Source organism: Molossus molossus, unplaced genomic scaffold, assembly GCF_014108415.1.
Source record: "Molossus molossus isolate mMolMol1 unplaced genomic scaffold, mMolMol1.p scaffold_m16_p_10, whole genome shotgun sequence".
NCBI lineage: Eukaryota > Metazoa > Chordata > Mammalia > Chiroptera > Molossidae > Molossus > Molossus molossus.
In genome coordinates, this window is record NW_023425345.1 from 79,186,512 (window position 1) to 79,199,740 (window position 13,229).

General features: G+C 41.6%; 1 protein-coding gene across 2 annotated transcripts in view; it reads right to left on the minus strand.

Annotated features, from left to right (window-relative positions):
• Positions 1-4,110: 4,110 nt before the first annotated feature.
• SLC4A8 (solute carrier family 4 member 8) overlaps positions 4,111-13,229 on the minus strand; it is an 89,723-nt gene continuing 80,604 nt past the window's right edge. For both annotated transcript variants that reach the window (XM_036251369.1, XM_036251368.1), the window contains 3 exons: positions 11,680-11,771; positions 9,559-9,654; positions 4,111-8,463 (listed from right to left, as the gene is read on the minus strand). In XM_036251369.1, coding sequence (XP_036107262.1) covers positions 8,451-8,463; positions 9,559-9,654; positions 11,680-11,771 — 201 coding nt within the window. In that variant the 3' untranslated portion in view covers positions 4,111-8,450. The remainder of the gene's footprint in view (positions 8,464-9,558; positions 9,655-11,679; positions 11,772-13,229) is intronic.

Below are 13,229 nucleotides of genomic sequence, written 5' to 3' on the forward strand. Positions count from 1 at the left end.
GCCCACCACCCTCTTGCACCTCCACAGATTCTACCAGTGTCCCTGGTTATATGGTCCTGTTCTGCTGCTTTTTTATGATGAGTTGACTTAATTTTAGTTGTAATTTCCATTTGGTCCTGGAAATGGAGATCGTCTGTGTAGCTTCCATTTACTCCACCACCATTTTTTCTCTCGCAAATGCCATTTTTGACAAGTCCAATTGTAGGTCCTCAGAGAACTGTTTTACATCCCCACACCCTTTGTAGGTGGGCACTCAAACCATAAGTTTTAAGGACAATGGTGCGATAAATCCAGACACCAGGACTCTCTGGGTCTCTTCCTCATTTTCTCCAAATGTTCCTCCTAAGGCAATGTTTTTCCAGCAGCCTCTGAAGACCACTCAGAGAGTAGCCTCTGTGGGGGTCTGACCAAAGTGCGGTTCCCCCGAGCCGAAGGTGTGGAGAGGGATGTAGTGGTTTATGATGAAACAGTGTGGCCCCTGGCAGTTATTTACTCAGGTTCCTAAATATTTGACCAGTGTTTGAGTTTCACATCTTAATAATGAGTCCTAAAGTTCTTTCTCAGAAAACTTTTCCAGGATTGCTCAGGAGTGCTCACTACCTCCCTTGGCCCTTCTTTTTTTTCTTTTCTTTTTTTTTATGGTTGTACCCTGGCCCATATGGCTCAGTTCGTTGGAGTGTCATCCTGTGTACCAAAGGATGGTGCGTTCCATTCCTGGTCAGGTTTGAGGGTTCGATCCCCAGTCAGGGCACATGTGAGGCAAAAATAAATGTTTCTCTCTTACACTGATGTTTTTCTCTCCCCTCCCTCCTGCCTCTAAAATCAATGAAAAACACATCCTTGAGTGAGGATTTAAAAAAAAAAAAAAAAGTTTACATACCTGCCATTTCCTAGGCATTCTTTCTGAATACTGAATTCCTACTCTTTTTCTCAACTTCTCCTGCTGTTTACAAGTGATGAGACTGGTATGTCCCCTAACTTTATATTTCTCTAATGTGTTTATTTTTCTGTATGTCCTTTTACTTTTCTGCATACATCAGGATGTTTTAGTCACAGACTCCATGGTCAGGAACCTAGGAAGCCAGTAGAGTGTGGAAGCTGAGGGCACAGATTCAAACACTCAGACACAGGCTCACTCTGGGCTCTGCTACCACTAGCTGTGTGAACTTAAATAATTCATTCAATCTTTGTGTCAGCTTTCGTCATCTGTGGAAGGAATAGTACCCATCCCATGTGGTGAGGATTAGATAATGTGTGCGTGCAGCTTAGCCAGGCACCTGTCATACATACGCAGCAGATGCTGGCCACTACTGTATTCTCTGATGAAGGGCTTCAGCCCTGCATGGTAGGTTCTGAAATGCCTAAGAAAGGCCTTTGATGATAGTGCTAGTGATGACACCATTGTTAAAAGGACAGGAGGCCCTTAGGACTCAAACTCAGTGCTAGAATCACACAGTTCAAAGTTACTAGAAACTTTTAATACAATTTTGCCTGGTTAGTCAAGGCATGCTTTCTTTACCCACTGTGTCTATTAGGGAAATCAAGTCATGATCATTCATTTGTAATTTCTGAGGAGGGGAGGGACTTTGGGGACTATGATAATAATAGGGAAATGCCATTATCCTTTAGGGGCTGGGGAACCCCCTAGCCACCCATCTCTCCCCTCTGGACCTAGGGAGAACACAAAGATCAGTGGTTGAACAAGGACTGATGATCTTGACTGGGCAAGCACCCCATAAACCCATAACTGCAAATGAAAGGCTCAGATAAAAGCTAGACTGGAGAAGATGGCTGAGGCCAGGAAGCCCAAGTGAGGCCTGAAAACCACACAGACAAAGGTTTGGTGACCATGACTTTCCCCTTGATTCCACCACATAGCTGCCAGTCCAAGGACTGGGTAGATGAGAGGAGGGAGACATGCTACTGGAGGAGGCCTGGAGGGCCCAGAGGGAGGAGCCGGCCTTACCACGCTTAATCCATTCTCTCCCCTTAGAACCAGAAAGGCGGTGGTATTAACTAGATGTTTACTTCACTATATGCTCACTACATGCCAGGTGCTGCTCTAAGCACTTTTCGTGAAATACTTAATGAAATTCTTAGCAACCCTGAGGCTAGTCCTCCGGACATGAGCATGCTAGATGCTCCCCCACCCCCACATCAGAATTGGCTCCATTCTCTGCACGAGTAGCCTTCCCACTACTTAGTACAATTGAAGTCTGTCTGTCTGGGACAAAGTGACATAATGTGGATACTGTCCAGATGTTTAAAAAGTAGGCAAAAGATAGCAAAAGGCCTCAGAGCTGGTGAGTTCTGTGTGCAGACTGCGGGCCCCACTCGTACCGTCTCCTTAGTGCGCACACTGGGCTACGTGTTCAGGACGCTCGCAGTGATGCCTTCTCGTCACTCCACAAAACCTGCCGACTGCCCCGCCCCCGCCCTTGCCTGTTACCCCATCACTTGTCTCTCTACTCTTGCTCCAGTTTCCCTCTTCCCTTTTTCTTTAACCCACCAACAGTTGGGTTTGAGAAGAAGAAACATGGAGCGTCTCATACCCCCCAAAACTCTAGAGTGACAGCAAATTTTAAAAATCGGAATTTCTAAGCAGTGGAGAGTTCGTAAATATTAGTAATTCCTCTCATCTGGTGGCATTTCCAAAATGGGCTTTCTTTTCATGCTGTCCTGTCCCCCCACCCAAACATAAGTCTGAGTGGTTCTCCTTCCATGGCTCTGCCCCAAGGACTGCTTAGGGTCTGCCCCAAGGACGTGTACATGCCCCTCCCAAGGCACACTCCACGGACAGCACCTCTTTCCCTCACCCATTCACAACTCTTCTTCACAGGTTCTGAAGTTGGTCAGCATTGACTCAGCCCCTTGGTGTGGGCACAAAGAATACCACAAGTGTGAGCAGTTTACACTTTATTTTCACCCATTAAGCACAGGAAAGTCCGGGCAGCAGAGGTGTCGCAACCACTCCCCTGGGCCATAGACAGACCGTGAGACTTGGTGGTGAGGGAAAGGGGTCCTAGTGCTACCACAGATTGCTTTGGGGTTATCACAACAACACATTATTCTTGGTTCTATTTACACCATGGAGTGTAGAGAGGGTACATTTCTTACACTAAAAATATATACTTTGGAATCTCTAAAACAAAAATATCTCTATCTCTACATGAAGCCTACTAGAAAGAAGAACATAGAAAACAGAAATGTACCAGCACCTCAAGTTGCCCCCTCCTGAGGGATGGCTGCTCTGTCCTCCACCCTTAGTTTGGGAGGGCAGCCACACCTAACCAATCAGACGACACGCACAGGTAAATGTGGAGGAGGCTCATCATCTTGGAGGAGTGAATATGGGAAAAAGGAGCAGGGAGGAGGATTTTGACCTCCTTTGCAAAAGGAGTAATTGCACATTCAGTTCGGTATTTCCGCTGCCAACATCACTGCCTGTGTTAAAACCCCGCATGTTGGCGTTGGCTGCAAACCTGCTCAGAGAAGCCCAAGCTCGGCTGACTTCAGCTGGGCTCTGGAAAGTGCCATGGGTGGGTTCTCTCTAACAGGAGATAGTAATGCCATCAGCTAGAAGAAAAAGCTCTATTCTCCAGTGCTGAAAGTGGGTTAGGTTTAAGGAGAATGCCATTCCTTTTCTTTTCAGAAGGATTAGAAATCATTCCATTCCCTTTGAGCACAGAATCTCCTAAAAGAATTATGCCTATGGATGAATCATTCTACTTTCTGGATTTTCCCACTGAAAAGATTCACAGAACTCTCCCTTCCTCTTTTCATGATTCAAACAGTGATGGATACAGTGACTTCATACCTCTTTTGGTTACAAAAATTAGCCTCTTTTATGGTAAAAAAAAAAAAAAAAAAAAAGTTAACTGAGTCAACTGCGCATTCTCTATAATTAATGTAAGAGAACAAGGGTTCCAAGAAACATGAAGAAAAAGCCCTGGCCAGGTAGCTCAGTTGGTATAAATGTCATCCAGATATGCCAAGATCACAGGTCCCATCCCCAGTCAGGGCACATACAAGAATCAACCAATGAATGCATAAATAAGTGGAACAACAAATCGATGTTTCTCTCTCTGTCTCTGTCTCTCTCTTCCCCTCTCTCTAAAATTTATCAAGAAATAAAATATTTTTAAAAGAATCATAAACAATAGATTTGGTAGAAAAATTACTTCTATTTGGTTTTAGAATGTCTTTTTCTATTTATACTGAAATATGAGGCTGAGGGCTTGAGAATCCATAGCCCCTCATCCTAAATAAGAAAACAACTATAATGTCCCCTTTGCGAGAGCCCCAGAACTATTCAACCTCCTCACCTCTCTTGCCACCCCCAAAACTAGTGGTGGTTTTTAGAATCTCTGACGAAGAACGTCTTCTCTCTAAGGAGAACCTGAAAGACTGAGGAAAAGGCAGAAAGGAGAGGAAAGGGAACCTGACAAGGCTGAGTTAGTAAAAGGGGTAGAACTTGCATGTCTTCTTTGGCCAGACAGGCCCACAGGAAGGACTCTGCCTATGGGAGGCCCGACAGCTACAACCAAAAGTCAAGAAGGCTGAGAACCTTCAATGCAGGGCTCCCGGATGTCCTGCCAGGATGTGACTTGGAAATGTGAGAAGCCCAAAGAAAATGCAATTAACAAACTAGCAAACAGTGTTCAAAGTCTTAGGAGAAGATGTTAACGCTCTTGCAAAACAAGAAATTGAGAGAAGCTGGTAAGGCGGCAGCGAGAACATACTGTGTAGTACTTCTGATGGGACTTAAAAGGAAAGCCAGGGGACCTCGGGCCAAGGTTCTCCCGTGCTTCAGGAAAACATGGAGACTCGGAACATGGACATTGAAATCAATGGAGAAGATGCAGGGAGGACTGCTGACTCCTCTACTAAGAGAAAAGTCTGGAAAGTTGGGTAGGTAGAAAATAAAGTAGAACTGGGAACTGCCTGTTTTGAATGACCAGAAATCACAGATTCCTAGAATCAGAGACCTCTTGAAACTCACAGTGGTCATAGCCTGAGACTTCAACCAAGCCTGAGACTTAGCATATACCAGATTTTTATCAAATATTTATGACTAATTTAAAAGCCAGTCACATCCCAGACAAAGAGAAATAGCAAATGTTCACACTGTCCTTTGGAAATATATGGTTCACTATCCCTCTATCCTAAAGGCGAATGTATATGAATAAGGAGACAGGGATGGACGCTCTATGTGGTAAAGACCAGATCTCCTGGCTACTCCACCATTAGAAGTCTGAAATCATATAACTACAAAGGGCTAGCCTGCGTTTTATGCAACCAAACTTATTTGGCAACTTTATAGCATATTTTTGATCATTTTCACCTTTTCTCCAGACCCTTCCTAAAAGTCACAGACTAGGAAGTAAGCCACCCTCTTAGCAATGCCGGTTCTTCCTTCCCCCTTAGAAGCAAGATTCCACTCATTATCACTTTCTTAAATCCCTGTCCTCTCTACTATCAGCCCATCAGGGCACTGGCCTGCCAACACTCAACTAAAATCCACCCTTGTCATAAATGAGGTGGACTGTTTCACTGGCCCAAGCAAACCTGGGCACAGGAATTACCTAACTACCTGCCTTACTTTCCACCCCTAAGTCCGTTTCTCACCTTTCTCTTAGTCAAATCAGCCTATATTTGTCCTTGAGCTATTCTATTGGAGAAATCTGAGAGGGGACCCCTAGATGGGGGAATGATCATATTATTTTGATGTCCCCACAGTTTAGGTGTGCAGGCTGTTTAATAGCAGCAATGAATGCTTATGGATAAACTTTCATTGGTTGATAAGCACACATGCATATGCACACACATACACACATGCTGCTGTTTCACATCCACTCCGTTTCCTGCCCCACACACAGCCCAGCCTGACTCTGCCACCATGGTCACCAGCCACAAACCTGAGCGAGGAAGCAGCCAAGACTGAGATGGAGTGTTTGGTGGGAGCTGGGAAACAGGAGAGAGTAAGAATAGGAAATGATTCCTACCACTGAGATGTAGCAGAAATGAGTCTGGCTATTGTCTGAGAAAAATCTAATGGCCTAAAAATATTGGCACAACCTTCGAAAGCAGCTAACGCTCCTAAGGTGCAGTGACCTGTGTGGTCTGGCTCGGGAAGGACTCGAAAGTGCACACGTGGTCCTGTAACTGCTTTGCACAGTCAACAAGGACAAGGACAGATTCCCTACTCGGAAGAAGTCTAGCAGACACAAGGCATCATAAGACATCAGTGTATTAAGAGAGAGACTTTTCTGAGTGATATTGTCCCTCAGTTTTGTTATATGAAGGACTTTTCCCTGTTATGTTCCTTACAGCCTCACTGAGGTTGGGGAACAGGGGAAGCAGTCACCAACCTCCCTACACAGAGGTGGCAGGTGAAGATGGGAGGGGCAGATGGAGGGAGAGTGCGGGGTGTTCTCCAGAAACGAAGGTGAAAAAGAAGGCAAGCTCAAGGAAGCAGCCAGAGGGCAGGGAAAGCCCCTCCCATTGACAGGCTGCCTTTTGATTTTTCTAGATTAGGTAGGTAAATGGGCACAATTATTACATTTATCCCAAAATGACAAAATGTGAAGCTTTGGCTCACAAAGATTTTAATTCCCTTGTAGTTCAAATAATTCCTATTCTTGTCTGCACCACATGAAAGGAAATTGGGGCTGTCCCTAAAGCAGCCTTGTAAGTAGAAAATCATGAAAACAGGAACAATATCCACAACTCAAAGGGATATTACTTAAACATTTGAAAGCAGCATGCCTAGCAGAATAGTAAATACTGCTTGTTTACAGCAGGCATCCGTTCTGAGTGGAAGGTGTCCATCCTATACCAGTTGTTAAATATTTTGAAAATCATTTGTATATTAAAATAACTATGGCTCTAAGAGATAGGGAAATATGAAGGGAATGCAGGATTCCTTCAATATCAAAGGTCCTTAGAGTAAGCCTAGAATATACAAATCTATTTTAAAAGTCTAAGGAATGCAAAATTCCATAAAGTTATGTAGCCAACTCTTAACCTATGAAAGGAGAACACACTGAGGGAACATCCCACTATACAAAGATTTTCCAGGAGGGAAAACTAATATGATGGGATTCCTTAGGTGTCAACATACTTGCTAATCACATTCTGTGCACAAAAGAAGGAAAGGTCTATGCACACTGGAGCCCAAACCACTGATATTCATTGCAACAGAGAAGAGAAGAGAAAAAGTGTAAATGTAGTTAGTTGTAAATTAAATACCAAAATTAATTTTACCACTTACAGTTCATTTCCCAATGTGGCTTTTTACATCTGAGAGCCAGAACATTTGTCAACCAACAGAAATCCATGACAATGAAGAAACCACATGGCTGAAAGCGGCTTTGGTCCACTGAGTTGATGATATGGTTTGCTACTAAGGCAGATAAGGAGACATTACGTAAGCACTTGGATATTTCCAGGAATGGAATCAAATGTGTTCTCAAGAGACAGCAGCAAAACATGGATGTTTCCACAATGTGGCCAATAAAAACACCTTATCTTCCTTTCTACTCACAAACAACTATTATCAAACCTTAACCAGATATCTAGAAAGCAGACACTATGACGATATTCAGCCTCGAAAGTCCTTCCTAGTGTCTAAACTAATTCTTTCTGTAGCAATTTAAGTTCAGTCTCTTACTCTATCCTCAATGAAACCAAGAGAAGCTACTCATCCTCACTCATCAGTATTGATTTTCCTCTGAGTCTTTTCCTGTCTAAGCTCAACAGCTCTTGGCTCTTTCATCATCCAAGGTCCTTGCTGAGTTATGCAAACTGCTGCCAGGGAACAATGAAGATACCCCCGGGTCAGAGACGTCTTCTGGATGTGGTGGTGGGCATTGCCAATGCCCAGGTCGCTGACCTTCTTCGTAGCTGACCCTTCTGACAGCCTCTGAGTCTGACCAGCATCCCCCAGAGCAAGCAATCCAACCAAGGCCCAGGGCTGCCTCGGAGCCTACAGAAACTGGGGGAGTGGAGTGCCTTCCCTTTTCTCTCTGCTCTGCTCCTCTCCCCTACCCCATCATGTAGGAAGAGGACCTCATTGAAGGAATCCTCAATGGTAGAATGGATCCATATGGCTTGGCAGGCCAGCAGAGAGTTTCAGAAAAAATGTCTGGATGATGGGAAGCTGAGTCTTCAATGGTGGCAGTTCTGAAGGGAAAGAGACGGAAGAGGAGAAGTACCAACAGGAGGTGGTCTTCTGCTTCCATGTTACCATCTGGCTGCTGGTATGGGGATAGCTGGATGCCCTCCAACACACGCCATGAATTATGGAATGCTTCGGCATGGCTTTGACGTGACCTAGGACAGGGCCAGACTTGGTCTTGCTTCTTCTCTGAGAGATTCACCGTCTTCTCTGTAACCAGAACTTCCCTGAGGCACCTCGTGGCCCAAATCTTCCATCCTGGCAAAGACTTTTAGTTGAAGAGACTGAATAAAAGTGTTACAATTAGACAAAAAGGGAATACATGATTCATTCCTGCTTTTAACACAATACTTTGAAGATGTCACCACAATTTGGATCTGGCTATATTTTAAGTTCATTTACAAGTAGACTAGTTCTCAACTAAAAATAACCACGCGCGTTATACATTTTGACAGCTGCCGGGATTTTTCTCTAAAGGAAACAAGATTCTATATTTCACTCACATTCAGCACAGATTTATTTTAACCCATTGGATGGAGAACTAACCAGTTTCTCCTCAGAGCAGCCTTATGAGTGCAGCAGTTAGTAGTATCCCCATTTTTCTGCAGAATAAACCGAGAGCCAGAAACAGTGGCCAGATTGTATATGCAATTAATAACTAAATTAGGTCTTCTCATTGCTAGCTTACTGCTTTTTTTTTTTTTTAACCAGAATAGTTGCCTTTACTAAAACCTAAGAGCTCCTTTTCAGTTATCTGCCTAATTAAACTTAAATAGTGTTTGGACTAAATTCTTCAATTTGGGTCCATAGCCTACCTCACTGCAGGCAAAGATGCCTCAAGTCCTTCCATTTTCTTCATTAACCTGATTAAATTTGATCTATGCTATTGGCAAATGATATACAGAATTAAGTTTCCAAAATAAGAAAACAGTTGTAATTTAATACTTCAAAATCTTTACTTGGCAATAATTCTCATTATGAAGTTGTATCAATACTATCAACACTATCTGAGTATTTTAGCAGTTTCCCAGTTTGTGTACCTGCAGTAACCAGAGAAATGCTCTATAGATATTGAAATGGAGACTAGAAAGAAGATCAGGGGAACTAAGTAGATAAAGCAAGTGTACATCCCCAAATAACTGCATCCTGACTTTGGACCTGTATAAAAGGGCAGCTCAAAGCAGCATATTTGTTCAAATCATTGGGAAATGTTTTTACTTTCCTTAGGCTCCAATTATTCTTTGGGGTTAGTAGCAGTCCTGGAAGGGATATTTATTGCACAAATTCAATTTTACAATTAAAATATCTTTTACTTTCAACATGATTGCTATTTTTAAAAGCTAGAAATAAATAAAAATCAGCAGTTATAGTTCTTTTACCTCTTTTCCTTTGTATTTCCAGAATTCATACTGAGAGCTTTCCAGACTGTGGTTTTAGGCATTTCATCAGATATATTAATCTCAGAGGGGTCACATCTGAAATGAATACTTAGGATAGTAAATGTCAGACATACAAATAAAATACATAGCTCAGTCTATAATGACCACCACCCACCAGAAAGGAAAATATTAGGTCTGAAGGAGCTCAGCTAACAGCTCTTAGGAGGACTGGGAACCAGACAGTCAGAATGTGGAGAGGCAAGGTAACCCATGAGGCAGGTGCTTGCTGCTGAGGGCTGGGTGGTATGCCAGGTGGCAGCAACCCTGCCCCCACAATTCTGCACTCCTTCCAGGGGCCACTCTGGGGATGCTGATGACGGTGCCAAGATGCCATCAGAGGTAGCATCAGAGCTCCCACTTACTGAGTACTTGCTGTGTGGCAGCCACAGAGCTAAGCATTCTTCATTCATTTTCTCACTTACATGGCCAAATGTTTTCCATTTGTAGTTAACAAAGGACTTTTACAATATATTATCTTAACTATCACAGATTCAGAGACTATTAACATCCTCATTTGAAGGTACAGAAACCAAAGCTCCCAGGGCTAATTGACCATCCAAGGTCAAATGTCAGTAAGTGGAGAATCAAGACCTTGAATCCAGTCTCTGGTTTTCTAGAACCTCAAGCACTCTCAAGTTATCTATAAGTCAGACTGTCTCCTTTCAAAAAGCCAAGAGAGGAGGCAGCATCCTAGTAAATGAGGAACATTGCTCCTACTTTGCTGCCAGAGAATTCAAAGCCTATGGCTCCTTCTAGAACAACCTGTAGACAGTTTATTCAAGTCCAAAGATTCCATTTCTTTTGGGGTCAGTTTGAAAAAAAAATCAAACTTATAGTAACAGAGAGCAGAATGGAGGTTACCAGAGGCTGGGAAATGAGGGAAAAGGGAAGATATTGATCAAAGGGTGCAAACTTTCAATTATGAGATGAAAAAATTCTGAAGACCTATGAACAGCATGATGACCATAGTTAATAATAGTGTACTGTACACTTGAAATTTGCTAAGAAACTGGATCTCAATGTTTGCACCACACACACAAAAGGTAACTATAGGAGGTTATGAATATGTTATTAGTTTGTAGTGATCATTTAATACTATATACATTTAATACTATATGTTGTACACCTTAAATATATACTATTTTTATTTGTAAAAAACAAATATATTACAAAATTTTAAACCGTTCAAAGAAAAGACTTTCCTCACTTTCCCCTCAGTATAAACTATAATCAATTCAATGATTCAGCAATAAATTACCCAGGATCTAGATGACCCAGATCCCCTCTCTTCCTTTTCTGCCCCTTCTTGACCTCTGGGCTTCTTTCAGCTTGTGTATCTCTCTTCCACAGTAGAAACAAAATGCCAGGAAAGAAACCACATATGGACCACATAGCTTCCTGTGACCTATAGTGAGCAATAGCTTCAATAGAGAAGGGCTGAAATCACTGGCAGAAGCAAGGAATTTTTGTGACCCCAGTTCAGTTCCCCCTTGGCTCTTGGGACTGCAGATGTCGTGAGCCAAGCTGGAATGGGCTGTCTCTGCCCATCCCCAAAGGCTTGCCCAAGTGTGGGAATTTCATGCCCTCCGGGCTGAGAAATCTAAAAACAAAGACCATATCCTGTTCATCTTTTGAAGGTAGCAGAGAAAGGCTGAAGAAATACTGGTTTGGGGAATACAAACTTTCTACTTAGCAGCATTATGACCCTGGGCAAATTACCTAAAACCCTCCAAGCCTGTTTCCTCACTGTACAAGTGTGGATAATGAGACTTATATCAGAATGTTGTAAAGAGTAAATGAGAGCACATAGTAAATCTTCTAGCCCAGTACATGAGCTCCCTAGGTCTGTTTTCCTTGTGATTCCCAGCACTGGTCTAGTGCCTCACACACGGCAGGTACTCAATAAACCATGAAAGGAAAAGGTGTTTTCACATTTTCAAACTTGGAGGCTGAGTGTTAGCTTTTTATACCAGCACTCCTCCCCCCGCCCCAGCACACACACAAAGCCAGGTTTATAGAACAACCAAAACAGTCAACTCCTTGGTGTTTTGGGAATTTTACCTGAAACTGTTGTTCTTTCCAGGACTACTTAGTAACTTCCTGCTCTCTAAGGGAAACTTGTCTCCTCCCATTTCTAACATTTTCTCAGCCTCCTGGAAGAAAATGAGACATTGTTATACCCTGGACCACGTAAAATCGTAAAATCGTAAGTCTACACCAGTCCATTTTTTTCTATCACCACAATTTCTACCTAATTTTTCTCACATTTATTATTAAAAAGTATAATTATATTCTTTCCTAGATTTGACTCATCACAAAAAGAAAGACAACTAAATATTTGTACCTATGGTGTAGTATTTTTTTAAAATCTTGAATCTGAGTAAGCCTCTAGATCTATCAATTTACTGGAAACACAGGTGACAGATGAACATGTTCAATGACATCAAGGACACATTTAGTAAAATGTAAATGGTGGGAAAACCTATAGGACAAAGACCTAGTTTCTTCAACAAAAACTTAAAAAGATAGAAGAGGAATTCCTAAAGAGATTTAAGAAACATATCAACCAATTGCAATATATGCATCATATTTGGATCCTGATTCAAACATATTATTAAAAATAATAATAAGGCAATTGGGAGAAACATAAATACTGAATGTTCTATTTTTGTATATGTTTGAAATGTTCCATATTAAAATATTTTCTTAGAAATAATTCCATTAATACAAAAATAATGAAAGAGAAAAATATGTACAAATATGTTTAAATTAGTATAGTTAATAAAACCTAAAACAACTATAAACTTTAACAAAGAATATTTAGATTAATTACTAGATAATATTATAGAGTATTATGCAGCCATTTAAAGAATAAATATGATTACTTATTGTATGGACATGTAGAAACATAAATGTGTCATAAAATCAAGTTAAGGTGAAAAAAATAAAAAATATATATACCCCCCCAAATATACAATTATTATAGTTAAGCGAAAACTATGTTAAGGATTTGAAGAGAACATAAAGAAGTAAGCATAAATGTTGAATGCTGACATAAAATTTTGGGGTGAAATCTTTTTTTTTTTTCATTTGATTTCATTTTTAAAATAATTTCATAAAGAATTTTTGGAAAGAAGGAGTATAATGTTTACTAGCCACCTTATACTTAACAATCCAAAAGACATCTTTTGATTTTCTTCTCAAACCTGTTGTTGCTAGGTCTTTCTCATCTTAATAAATAGCACAGCCATTCATCTAATTGTTCACTCCAAAAATCTAAGTGTTGTTGATTCCTCTATTACCCATCCTCACTATAATTAGCAAAAGCTGTTGGCTCTATCTTCAAAATAAGTCCCAAATTCAGCCATTTTCACCAACTTTCCCTTAGCCTAAGCCACCATCACCCCTTGCCTGAACTATTGCCACAGATTTCTAACTAATCTCTGGCTACCTCTTTCCCCCTTCCAGCCTCACTACCTTTCTTTATGTTCTTCCAGCATACCAAGCTCACCCTGCCTCAAGACCTTTGAATTTTCTGTTACCCTGGCCTGAAATGTTCCCACTCCCAGATATTATTATGACTTGCCCTTCACTTCAGGTTACTATTGAGA